Below are 13,270 nucleotides of genomic sequence, written 5' to 3' on the forward strand. Positions count from 1 at the left end.
CTTTTACGCCAAACATAACGTTTTGCATTGTTGCCAAAAAGTTCAATTTTGGTTTCATCTGACCAGAGCATCTTCTTCCACATGTTTGGTGTGTCTCCCAGGTGGCTTGTGGCAAACTTTAAACAACACTTTTTATGGATATCTTTAAGAAATGGCTTTCTTCTTGCCACTCTTCCATAAAGGCCAGATTTGTGCAATATACAACTGATTGTTGTCCTATGGACAGAGTCTCCCACCTCAGCTGTAGATCTCTGCAGTTCATCCAGAGTGATCATGGGCCTCTTGGCTGCATCTCTGATCAGTCTTCTCCTTGTATGAGCTGAAAGTTTAGAGGGACGGCCAGGTCTTGGTAGATTTGCAGTGGTCGGATACTCCTTCCATTTCAATATTATCGCTTGCACAGTGCTCCTTGGGATGTTTAAAGCTTGGGAAATCTTTTTGTATCCAAATCCGGCTTTAAACTTCTTCACAACAGTATCTCGGACCTGCCTGGTGTGTTCCTTGTTCTTCATGATGCTCTCTGCGCTTTTAACGGACCTCTGAGACGATCACAGTGCAGGTGCATTTATACGGAGACTTGATTACACACAGGTGGATTGTATTTATCATCATTAGTCATTTAGGTCAACATTGGATCATTCAGAGATCCTCACTGAACTTCTGGAGAGAGTTTGCTGCACTGAAAGTAAAGGGGCTGAATAAGTTTGCATGCCCAAGTTTTCAGTTTTTGATTTGTTAAAAAAGTTTGAAATATCCAATAAATGTCCTTCCACTTCATGATTGTGTCCCACTTGTTGTTGATTCTTCACAAAAAAATACAGTTTTATATCTTTATGTTTGAAGCCTGAAATGTGGCAAAAGGTCGCAAAGTTCAAGGGGGCCTAATACTTTCGCAAGGCACTGTAGATACTTTGTACCTGTTTCCTCCAGCTTCTTCACAATGTCCTTTACTGTTGTTCTGGGATTGATTTGCGCTTTTCGCACCAAAGTACGTTCATCTCTAGGAGACAGAACGCATCTCCTTCCTGAGTGTATGACGGCTGCTTGATCCCATGGTGTTTATACATGCGTACTATTGTTTTTACAGATGAACGCGGTACCTCCAGACGTTTGGAAATTGCTCCCAAGGATGAACCAGACTTGTGGAGCTCTACACTTTTTTTTCTGAGGTCTTGGCTGATTTCTTTTGATTTTCCCATTATGTCAAGCAAAAAGGCACTGAGTTTGAAGGTAGGCCTTGAAATACATTCACAGATACACCTCCAATTGACTCAAATGATGTACATTAGCCAAACAGAAGCTTCTAAAGCCATGACACATCGTTCCAAGCTGTTTAATTAAGGCACAGTCAACTTAGTATATGTAAACTTCTGACCCACTGGAATTGTGATCCAGTGAATTATAAGTGAAATAATCTGTCTGTAAACCATTGTTGGAAAAAATTACTTGTGTCATGCACAAAGTAGATGTCCTAACTGACTTTCCAAAACTATAGTTTGTTAACAATAAATTTGTGGAGTGGTTGAAAAACGAGTTTTAATGACTCCAACCTAAGTGTATGTAAACTTCCGACTTCAACAGTATGAATATACAGGCACTCACACACACTCATTGACTAATGTATCTTTCAATCCGACGTTTCCAAGTGTAATAAAGCGGCTGTGAGACTGGCCAGGTTAGTGTATCTTAGCAACAGAGGGGCATCTAAATTCTCCTAGCCTCCAGCAGACCACTGAAGCCATATGCTCTCTCACTCACTCTCTCTCGCTTTATTGGCATGACGTAACAATGTACATATTCTCTCTCAGCCCAGTGAGGAGTGAAGGATGCGTAGAAGACCACAGCAAGGTGAAGGGAACCATTTAGATCTGTCACGTAGACAGTTACACCAGATATAAGACCGTTTGATCTCTCAGAGACGGGGATGAAATCCAGCACATTCCAAATTAGGTCAATTGGAGTTTGTGGTCAGAGGACATTCAGTCATATTTGCGTCAGTGCAAGGTTTTGTACTGGGTGAGGTAATGTCTTATGTCTCCTCTTTCCTCCTTGTAGCTTGACGGTGTCCTACCTCAAGGTGTGACTGACGTCTACTGTCTGTGACTCACCTGGCCACGATCTCAGATCCACCATCCATCCTTTGTCTCTGAACAAGGTCAACCTACACCACAGGTCGACCTTCATTACCACCATCACTTAGAGTCGAACATTATCCAGAAGCCCATCCAGAACTCCATTACCCAGAAATTACCCAGCAGCAGCATGCAAACCCCGGCCTCCATGGTGATGGGCATCGTGTTCGCCCCTCTGGGCCTGGTGCTGGTCTTCATGGCAGCCATCACGCCCCAGTGGAGGGAGGGGCAGACCCAGCTAGTGGGTGTGGCCGGGGCTGAGCCCCGCCTCCTCCTGCGCACCGATGGCCTATGGGAGAGCTGCCTACAGGTGGCCCACTCGGAATTGAAGCAGTGCTGGCCAGTAGAAGGCGCCTACCAGAGCGACCCACAGGTGAGGCTGGCGCAAGGCCTTGTGCTCAGCTCCTTGTTCCTGTGTGGTGCCGGCATTGTGCTGGCCAGTGTGGGGGTGAGGTGCTGGACCGACCTGCCTCTGAGAAGCGTGGTGGCGGCGGGAGGCCTGCTAGTGGCGCTGTCAGGCCTGCTGAGTCTAACCGCCCTGGGGGTGTACACACACAACCTTGGAATACTGGGGATGGAGCAGACACCCCCCCACAGACTTCATCATAGGCTGCCACAGCTCACTCTCCACCCGGCCGGGTCGCTCTACTTCGGCTGGGTGGGGGGATGTGTACAGGTGGTGGGGGGGGTGGCGCTACTGCTCAGCTTCAAGATTCGGCCCAGATGTCCCTCCTGCTCACAGCTGAAGAACAAGCAGGACACAGAGGTGTACGACGTCAGCTGTTAGTGGAGACTGGGGGAGAGTTACTGTGAGTGAAGATGATGAATTGGATTTACCCTTAACACTACAAAGCCAAGCAAAAGCCGAACCAAGCTGTACTGCAATTGCTTGGTATGTTTCCACCATAGTTGCTAGAACAATGCTGAAAAGGGCATTGTGAAAAGAACATATCTAAGCCAACACAGTAAGGTTCAGGTCGACACCAGGGGCAGACTGGGACCAGAAATTGGCACTGGCATTTCTAAAACACTGGCCATTGTTTTTCCTCGAAGCCCCCAAACCGGACAATTTTTTCCTTGAAGCCCCCATTATTAGCTAAATAATGATCCATTTGTGCAAAAACCCAAGCTAGAAAGGGATACTGGTCTAAAAATTTACCCGAAACGCCAGCTGGCCATTCTGCCCCTGGTTAACACAACAGTGTGAAAAGGGTGTTTGTGGATGGTTTGGGTTCAGTGGTGGGAGTCTTTTGTTCATTTGGCACAGAGGGTGTATGAAGGATGATGAACTTTAACTTTTGTAAAGGAAGCTGTATGGCACTGTGGTGTTTAACTTGGAGATGATAACCTTTAAAAAAAAGTATTAATGTTGCCTTTAACTGCAAAAAAAAGTATAGAACTGTCACAAAGCAATGTTTTGATGTCAGCCTTGTAGGTAGTTGTAGTAGCCTACTACCCATGCCTTTGCAAACTCTTTGCCCTTTGTCTAATACTTTCTCTTTCTTTCCTGATTTTCATTAAGTCATGGTTTCTGTCGGACACAATATTTGAGCATACAGCAGACCCTACTACTTCTGTGTCAAACTAAATGTATATGATTTAGGGATAATCTTAGATCTAAGGGCATATTTAGGACTTAAGCTTTAGAAGCAGTGTTAGTTGTTGACCATTTTTGACAATACCTCAAAGAATTAAATCACGGATTGTATAGAATTTTAAGTCAGGCATACATTACAGATGCCAAATCCTATTGATGACTGTGAAGATTTTATCAAGATGTTTATACTGTTTGTAGTGTAGAGATAATATACGGGGAAAACATATTATTTCTATGTCATTTGGAACTGTATAGTAGTTGTCAGTATGTCATGTATTGTTACTATGATTCTACTGTGAATAAACAGGTTTGTTAACTGTGCAACAAACACTGTCATTGGAGTTTGTAATGATTATTTAGTGAAACTATAATATTCACAACTCACACTGTCAACACGTCAGCACTGCCATGGTTGAAAAGCCAACAATAACAGTGTCTGTGTGAAGACGGAACTGGCGAGCGAGCGAGCACGCACGCACGCCCGCGCACACACACACACACACACCTTCCATTCATTCAGAAGCTGGCAGAGGTAGAAGAGAATATATAACAGAATACAATGCACATCATCTCGGAAGGTCAGAACTAAAATCTTGCGCAATTGCATCAGATGCTCGATTAAGTTCTGGGGGCAGACTGCAGACTTGTTAGAACATTTAAGTGGAAGCAGGGCGGTAGCTCCACCCCATCTCTTTGCACCTCCCCTTCTGAAATTCCAAAGTTGCAAACCCTTGCGAAATCTTGATTTTTCCAAATGATCGAGAGGGGTCCACCTCATCTCTCAGGCCCCTCATTTCTCAGGCCTCTCTCTATACTGACACCTTCTGGAGACCTCATTTCTCAGGCCCCTCCCCCTCATCTTTCAGGCCCCTCACATCTATCAGGCCTCATCTCCCATGCCCCTCTCCCCTTGTCATCATCCAACATAATTTATAACATTTCAATAATACATAATATGGTTAAAGTCGTTATCTCCCAAATATAATGAAATAAACAAGACAACAAAAACATTGAGATAGTGACACAAACAGGCTTCCATGAACTAAAAGACTTATAAGCATATAAAGCAGGAACAGTAGGATATTATGATTCAGATAGGCAAATCGAAATGAAGTTTAAAAAAAATATGGCTGCTACTGCGACCCATAGAACGAGGCACTTCCGGCGCCTACAGAGATGGCCGCCTCGCTTCGCGTTCCTAGGAAACTATGCAGTATTTTGGTTTTTTTACGTGTTATTTCTTACATTGGTACCCCAGGTAATCTTAGGTTTCATTACATACAGTCGAGAGGAACTACTGAATATAAGAGCAACGTCAACTCACCATCATTACGACCAGGAATATGACTTTCCTGAAGCGGATCCTGTGTTCTGCCTTCCACCCAGGACAATGGATCGGATCCCAGCCGGCGACCCAAAACAACGACGCTGTAAAAGGGACAGACGAAGCGGCCTTCTAGTCAGGCTCCGGAGACGGGCACATCGCGCACCACTCCCTAGTAAGAAGAGGGGCGGGGGGGGGGGGGGGGGGGGGGGGGGGTGTAAGCCTTATGATTAACGAGACATGGTGTGTTCATAACAACATACAGGAACTCAAGTCCTTCTGTTCACCTGACTTAGAATTCCTCACAATCAAATGTCAACCGCATTATCTACCAAGGGAATTCTCTTTGATGTTAATCACAGCCGTATATATTCCCCCCCAAGCAGACACATCGATGGCCCTGAACGAACTTTATTTGACTCTATGCAAACTGGAAACCACATATCCTGAGGCTGCATTCATTGTAGCTGGGGATTTTAACAAGGCTAATCTGAAAACAAGATTCCCTAAATTGTATCAGCATATCGATTGCGCAACCAGGGCTGGTAAAACCCTGGATCATTGTTATTCTAACTTCCGCGACGCATATAAGGCCCTCCCCCGCCCTCCTTTCGGAAAAGCTGACCACGACTCCATTTTGTTGCTCCCAGCCTACAGACAGAGACTAAAACAGGAAGCTCCCGCGCTCAGGTCTGTTCAACGCTGGTCCGACCAATCTGATTCCACGCTTCAAGACTGCTTCGATCATGTGGATTGGGATATGTTCCGCATTGCGTCCAACAACAACAATTGACGAATACGCTGATTCGGTGAGCAAGTTCATTAGAAAGTGCCTTGATGATGATGTACCCATAGCATCGATTAAAACATTCCCAAGCCAGAAACCGTGGATTGATGTTAGCATTCGCACGAACCACTGCTTTTAACCAGGGCAAGGTGACCGGAAACATGGCCGAATACACAGTGTAGCTATTCCCTCCGCAAGGCAATCAAACAAGCTAAGCGTCAGTATAGAGACAAAGTAGAGTCGCAATTCAACGGCTCAGACACAAGAGGTATGTGGCAGGGTCTACAGTCAATCACGGATTACAAAAAGAAAACCAGCCCCGTCGCGGACCAGGATGTCTTGCTCCCAGACAGACTAAAAAACTTTTTTGCCCGCTTTGAGGAGAATACAGTGCCACTGACACGGCCCGCAACCAAAACCTGAGGACTCTCCTTCACTGCAGCCTACGTGAGTAAAACATTTAAACGTGTTAACCCTCGCAAGGCTGCAGGCCCAGACCGCATCCCCAGCCGCATCCTCAGAGCATGCGCAGACCAGCTGGCTGGTGTGTTCATGGACATATTCAATCAATACTTATTTTCCACCATAATTTGCAAATAAATTCATTAAAAATCCTACAATGTGATTTTCTGGATTTATTCTCTCATTTTGTCTGTCATAGTTGAAGTGTACCTATGATGAAAATTACAGGCCTCTCTCATCTTTTTAAGTGGGAGAACTTGCACAATTGGTGGCTGACTAAATACTTTTTTGCCCCACTGTATATACTGTACTCTATATCATCTACTGCATCTTTATGTAATACATGTATCACTAGCCACTTTAAACTATGCCACTTTGTTTACATACCCTACATTACTCATCTCATATGTATATACTGTACTCGATACCATCTACTGCATATTGCCTATGCCGTTCTGTACCATCACTCATTCATATATCTTTATGTACATATTATTTATCCCTTTACACTTGTGTGTATAAGGTAGTAGTTTTGGAATTGTTAGGTTAGATTACTCATTGGTTATTACTGCATTGTCGGAACTAGAAGCACAAGCATTTCGCTACACTCGCATTAACATCTGCTAACCATGTGTATGTGACAAATACATTTGATTTGATTTTGAAGCCAATAGAAAGAGAAGCATCCAGGAGCTAATTGAAAGAGGGGATTTGTTTTCCCTGGCAGTTCGTCACTGAGCGCCTGAGAGATGTGGGGGTTGAGAGATGAGGTATCCAGTAGGTGGCAGTATACAGAGGGGGCTGAGAGATGAGGTCTCCAGTAGGTGGCAGTATACAGAGGGTGCTGAGAGATGAGGTCTCCAGTAGGTGGCAGTATACAGAGGGGGCTGAGAGATGAGGTCTCCAGTAGGTGGCAGTATACAGAGGGGGCTGAGAGATGAGGTCTCCAGTAGGTGGCAGTATACAGAGGGGGCTGAGAGATGAGGTCTGCAGCTAGAGCATTGAAATCATTAGTGTTGAAAAACCTGTGCACTCCTGTGGTGAACTTATTGCATTCCACGTCCTACAATACCAGTTGTGTTACATGCGTCCTTCCACGAGAAATTGCAATGCACAGAATGAACTACAATGGACTTTTTAATTACAGAGCAAATATTTGAGGAACTCACGTCACTGACCTATGGGACACAGAAATCCACATCCATTGCGAGAAAAGTGATTTCAAAATACGCCCCACAGAAACAGAATGGGTCTTGGGTATTTCATTGATACTGACTAGCAAACATGTCACAAGACCTTGGAAGAATCTAGCTTGTACTTACAATGATAAGCCCTACTTACGCCAGGCTACACCTAGATTCCTGGGCCTGTATTCATAAAGCATGTAGTGCAAATCTAGGATCAGTTTACAGTGGACTTTTAGGCCACAGGGACCTTTATCAAAGAGCAGCACTCCTACTCTGAGATGCTTTATGTTCACAGGTCCTGCTGTGAAACGGGCCATTTACACGAGGAAGCGCCAATGCACGGCGAAACATCCGGAGCCATTCACATTCAATGGAAGGAAAGCGAGAGAGGAGTGGGCCGGGACCATTGAGCGAGGCGAGCACAAGCGAGGGAGCTGAACAGGGCGGGACTAAAGTTGGGGAAAGTGGAACTAATGGAACCAATCAAAGCTCACCATAACTTCCAATCCCTACTGGACTGGCTGACAATGGCTGTTGATATGTGGCACTACTTAGCTTGCTTAGTACCCACATGAGGGTGAGGCTAGCATGGCTAGGCGAGTGCTGCTTGTATAGTGTAAATGCTATGTAATCCTCTAAACACAAGCTGCCTTCAGGGACTAACGATATAGAAAGCTAATCGCAGGCTAACTTTCAACAGGCTGTGAAGTATTGTAGCCTAGTTAATTGAGCCCTATACGGACATTCTGTTTTGAAACCTGCAAAGAGGGTAATTATTAATTAAATATGTTTAAGTGTCTTTAGACACATGGAACGGGTGGGTTTGTAAAGATATGCGCTACCACTTTTATCTTAATATTTGTGTTCTTGGCCCAGCACAAAGATCATTTTGCTAATTCACACAATGAGTAAGAAGAAACCCAAACACATTGCTCATCAAAATTCATACACACACACTGGCACCCGTCCTGTCCAATGAGATTTACAAGTTTTTGTCGGGGAGGTAACCATCACAGCAGTGGTGTAGTGGTACCTGGAGAAGTGGGTATACTCTAATTTTGCCAACAATTTTCCAAATGGCCCACCCGGCGAAGGAAAGGCGTTAAGAATTATATAGCAAACAGTGACATACACTCTGGATTACCTAAAATTATAAATCCCATATTGCTCTTTCACTTCTATACTGTTCAAGTTGGCTAATAGTAGGCCTATTATTGAAACATATAAATGAAGCTGTCAACTGAGTCAGAAATGCACAGGTTTCTGATTTTCAAAATTGTCCAGGTTTTCGCTCTCAAAGTTAAACCACAACTTTTGAGGTCTGGGAAAAATCCAATACATTTACTAGATTTTTTGGTGTACCTACAACTGTTGTTTGTGTAACACACATGAGCATTTACATAAAAAAAACTATTATATTCCGATTTTTCAGGGGGTGCCGCAGCACCCTCAGCACCCCTACTTCCAGCGGCTATGCACGAGATGGAGTTTGCAAAACAAGTGGCCAAACATCATTGCAAGTAATCATGATATCATTCTGCCAGGAAGGCATATGCTACTTTGTAGCTAGTTAATATTTAATTCAGAACGTGAAAGCCTTTCCATCTACCAGAAGACAGTTAGATCTATCATTATATTTGTCCTGTTTCTTAATGGTTGGAAACCTGGATGTTTTCCTTCGTATTATGAGGCATGTCTTACCTTGCGGCAAAGTAGACTATAGCCAAAATCCCACCATAGAAATACTAAGGCAATTATTTTAAAGACTTCCTCATATGGCTATTCATTTCTACTGGTTTTCAAATGAACTTTCTTTCATCGTCTTGCAGCCAAATGCATTATCCTAGTCATATTTGCAACCCATGATAGTTGTTGCATCTATTATTTCACCTCTTTCTAAATTTAGAATGGATATTTCTATCTCTGTCTATGAAACCGCAGAGCCTATTGGCATTTTAGAAACTTTCCTGGGGCCATGTTTCGGGTTTTTGCCCCAACAGCCGATTCAAATAACCAACTCATCGTCAAGCTTACATTATTTGAAATCTAGGGGTAAAAAGCTAAACATGCACCCAGGGGGACACCAGAAGAAAGTTAGAAAACCCTGGACTACACCACTGCATGGCAGCGAGTGTCTTGGAGAAGTATTTGAGGAGGAAACGTAGGGAACTAAACAATATTCAAACCTGTCAGTGATAAAAAACGATCTTACAGCACAGAGATGTATACTGAACAAAAATATACAGTTCATGTAAGGAAATCAGTCAATTGAAATAAATTCAATAGGCCCTAATCTATGGATTTCACATGACTGGGCAGGGGCACAGCCACGGGTGGGCCTGGGTTAGGTCTTCCCCACAAAGGGGCTTTATTACAGACAGAAATACTCCTGTTTCCTCAGCTGTCCGGGAGGCTGGTCTCAGACGATCCCATAGATGAAGAAGCCGTATGTGCAGGTCCTTACACGTGGTCTGCGGTTGTAGAGGCCAGTTGGACGTGCTGTCAAATTCTCTAAAACGAAGTTGGAGGAATGAACATTAAGTTCTATGGAAACAACTCTGATGGACATTCCTGCAGTCAGCATGCCATTTACATGCTCGCTCAAAACTTCAAATCAAATTAAATTTTATTTTAAGACATGTGGCATTGTGCCAAAACTGCACATTTTATTTCATTTTTTACATTTATTTTATCCGTTATTTTACCAGGTAAGTTAAGTGAGAACACGTTCTAATTTACAGAAACGACCTGGGGAATAGTTACAGGGAAGAGGAGGGGGATGAATGAGCAAATTGTAAACTGGGGATTATTAGGTGACCGTGATGGTTTGAGGGACAGTTTGGGAATTTAGCCAGGACACCAGGGTTAACACCCCTACTCTTACGATAAATGCCATGGGATCTTTAATGACATCAGAGTCAGGACACCCGTTCACCCATCTGAAAGACGGCACCCTACACAGTGCAGTGTCCCCAATCACTGCCCTGGGGCATTGGAATATATTTTAGGGCAGAGGAAAGAGTGCTTCCTACTGGCCCTCCAACACCATTTCCAGCAACACCTGGTCTCCCATCCAGGGACTGACCAGGACCAACCCTGCTTGGTATGCAGGGTGGTATGCTGCTGGCTAGAGTGGCATTTTATTGTCCCCAGCACAAGGTGCACTTGTGCAATGATCATGTTTAATCAGCTTCTTGATATGCAATACCAGTCAGGTGGATGGATTATCTTGGCAAAGGATAAAATGCTCACTAACAGGGATGTAAACAAATTTGTGCACAAAATTTGAGAATTCAGATTTGTGTGTATGGAAAATTTCTGGGATCTTTTATTTCAGCTCATGAAACATGGGACCAACATTTTTCATGTTACGTTGATATTCAGTTCAATATATTTACTGATAAATTACATGGTAATATTGTATACAGCAACAACCTATTAACTGCTTGTTTGTTTGAGGTTCATTACCAAAAACAAGTAGGCATCGTTTGATACTAGAGGTAACAATGTTGTTCCCAATTGTGTTGATTTCCAAAGAAATTATCAGAAGGTGCCCGCTGTTATCATGCAAATTCTTAGCAAATACCCTGTATATACAGCCAAGGTACTCATTGTGTATTTATATCTCATGGTATTACCTTTTTTTTTCTGCATTGTTGGGAAGAGCCCATAAGGAAGCTCTTAGTCTACACCTGTGGTTTACAAAGAATATGACAAATACAATGAGAGTTTTACCACAACCTTGTCAACACTTTCCTCATCACTTTTTTCAGCAATGAATGCAAAACTAAAGTCCCAGACAAATATCAATACAAATTTCATCAATAAGTGTAATGTCATTTTATTGACAGTTTCATCATCACATAGGACATCACAACACACACAGCTGGAGAAGACACCCCCCAACAGACCTCATCATAGGCTGCCCCCCAGCTTACTCTGCACCCGGCCGGGTCGCTCTACTTGCCTGGGGGGGGGGGGGGGGGGCTGAAGATGGTCTTTGACCCTTTGAAGGACCCTTTTTGGTTACAGGTAGAACTGTTTTTGGATCCATGTAGAACCCTTTCCACAGAGGGTTCGACATGGAACCCAAAAGGGTTCTACCTGAAACCAAAAAGGGTACTTTCTCCCTGGAACCAAAATGGGTTCTCCTATGGAGACCTAACCCTTTTGGAACCCTTTTGTTCTAAGAGTGTAGGACAATGGCTACTTGAAATAGATCATTAAACTTTTATCAAATTTATGCGTTCATCATTTGTTCTTTACAGCAGTCGCTTGCTCAGTCACCAGTGAGGATCGCTATTGCTCAATCGGAATATATTGAATCAATTTACACTGAGTGTACAAATACTCAGTGTATTCAAGATGCATTGTACAAACCCAGCTGAAAACAAGCACGTACGCGCACACACACTTGGGAACACATCTTGGAACAGTCTTCAATGTTAACCTCAGATTAAAATGAATAATTGTCTTTGATCTATAATAACAATTTTCATAATGTGGCAAGATCGGACCTTATTCTGTGCAAAAATACATACAATCTAAGTTTAAAAAGGCCAATACATCTTGTTACATGACATTTAAAATTATATGTACATAACAGGCATAAAGCACATAGATATCATTTACCTGTAAAATCTCCTTTAAAATCTGCAATAATAATGCAATAGTAGAAAACTAAGACAGCCCATAATATCCCATGAATACAGTATATATATCTATCAATAGAGTGATACTTGGCAAAATTGTTAGTTTTTTGTTATATGAATACCGAATTCAGGTTTGGATAGACAAAGCCCGTCTTTCTTATCAACAAAAACCAAGCAAAAATCCTGAGGGGCCACACTTTTTACTGACCAGAAAAATATCCTGGAACGTATCACAGCTGTAACTTGAGCCATGAGTTTTTCCTGCTTAGGTCATATGGTTGGAAAAAACACCAGACCCTTATAATAATCATTGATGGAAACTAGAAAAACCATCATCAGATCAGTCCATTGGTGTCTCATATGTAGAAGTAATTATCTGGGCTAGCTTGACTAGCTACGTCGGCTGTGTTGCTGCTCTGCTGGTCTGTGCTGCTCTCAGCAGTCGATGAGTGTTCGGACTGTGGCTCTACATCCAAGTCACCCACATTCTTCACCGGGCCTGACAACAACGGCTCCGCATCCACCAGCATCTCCCCGTCACTAAGGCTCAGTCCACACACACAACCCCCCGTCTCCACAGCGACCTGCTTCCCGGGTGACGGTACGGGGGGTGTGTCCTGGTCCTCTTTATGCCCCACCCTTGCCGTGGCTACAGCTTTAGCCCGTTGGACAGCCAGTTTCTCGATCACCAGGTGAAGGTCTTCGTTATGTTCTTTCCACTGGCGGTACTTTTGCGACGTCAGATCAGAGTCCTCCAGAACCTTGTTAATGAGTTGGAGCTCCGCCTCTTTATCCTAGAAGCACATTCAGAACAGACGGTCATTCACATCATAATAGTAAATGAAATGTTTATATTAGTACACTATAATGAGGGTCAGGAGTTTTCCCGGGCTACGTGAACTGGGGCCAGGAGTTTTTCCAGGTGAAGTCACACAGACCGGGCCATACCTCCTGCTGCTATGCCTGTTCCTTTCACAACATTGTAGGTCATGGGGAAAACCACTTGTGGAAAGAGATCTTCTTTCAAAGACAACCCAATTTAGAAACGGCTCAAATTGTATGAAAGAGAACAAATTAAGACAACAATAAGAGCATACCATCGGTCAAAAGTGAGACTACTTGTGGATAC

At 43.5% G+C, this 13,270-nt stretch overlaps 2 protein-coding genes across 5 annotated transcripts in view; one reads left to right on the forward strand and one right to left on the reverse strand.

The window, feature by feature from the left end:
• Nucleotides 1-2,008: 2,008 nt before the first annotated feature.
• Nucleotides 2,009-4,051, forward strand: si:dkey-221l4.11 (claudin-23). Its single transcript, XM_036963052.1, has one exon. The coding sequence runs from the start codon at nt 2,263-2,265 to the stop codon at nt 2,917-2,919; it is 657 nt and encodes a 218-aa protein (XP_036818947.1). The 5' UTR covers nt 2,009-2,262; the 3' UTR covers nt 2,920-4,051.
• Nucleotides 4,052-11,128: 7,077 nt separating this feature from the next.
• The window catches only part of cnksr1 (connector enhancer of kinase suppressor of Ras 1), a 128,276-nt gene continuing 126,134 nt past the window's right edge, over nt 11,129-13,270 (reverse strand). For all 4 annotated transcript variants that reach the window (XM_036962457.1, XM_036962458.1, XM_036962456.1 and 1 more), the window contains one exon: nt 11,129-12,935. In XM_036962457.1, the coding sequence (XP_036818352.1) occupies nt 12,498-12,935 (438 nt within the window). In that variant the 3' untranslated portion in view covers nt 11,129-12,497. The remainder of the gene's footprint in view (nt 12,936-13,270) is intronic.

The sequence above is a fragment of the Oncorhynchus mykiss genome, chromosome 25, assembly GCF_013265735.2.
Source record: "Oncorhynchus mykiss isolate Arlee chromosome 25, USDA_OmykA_1.1, whole genome shotgun sequence".
Classification (NCBI taxonomy): Eukaryota; Metazoa; Chordata; class Actinopteri; order Salmoniformes; family Salmonidae; genus Oncorhynchus; species Oncorhynchus mykiss.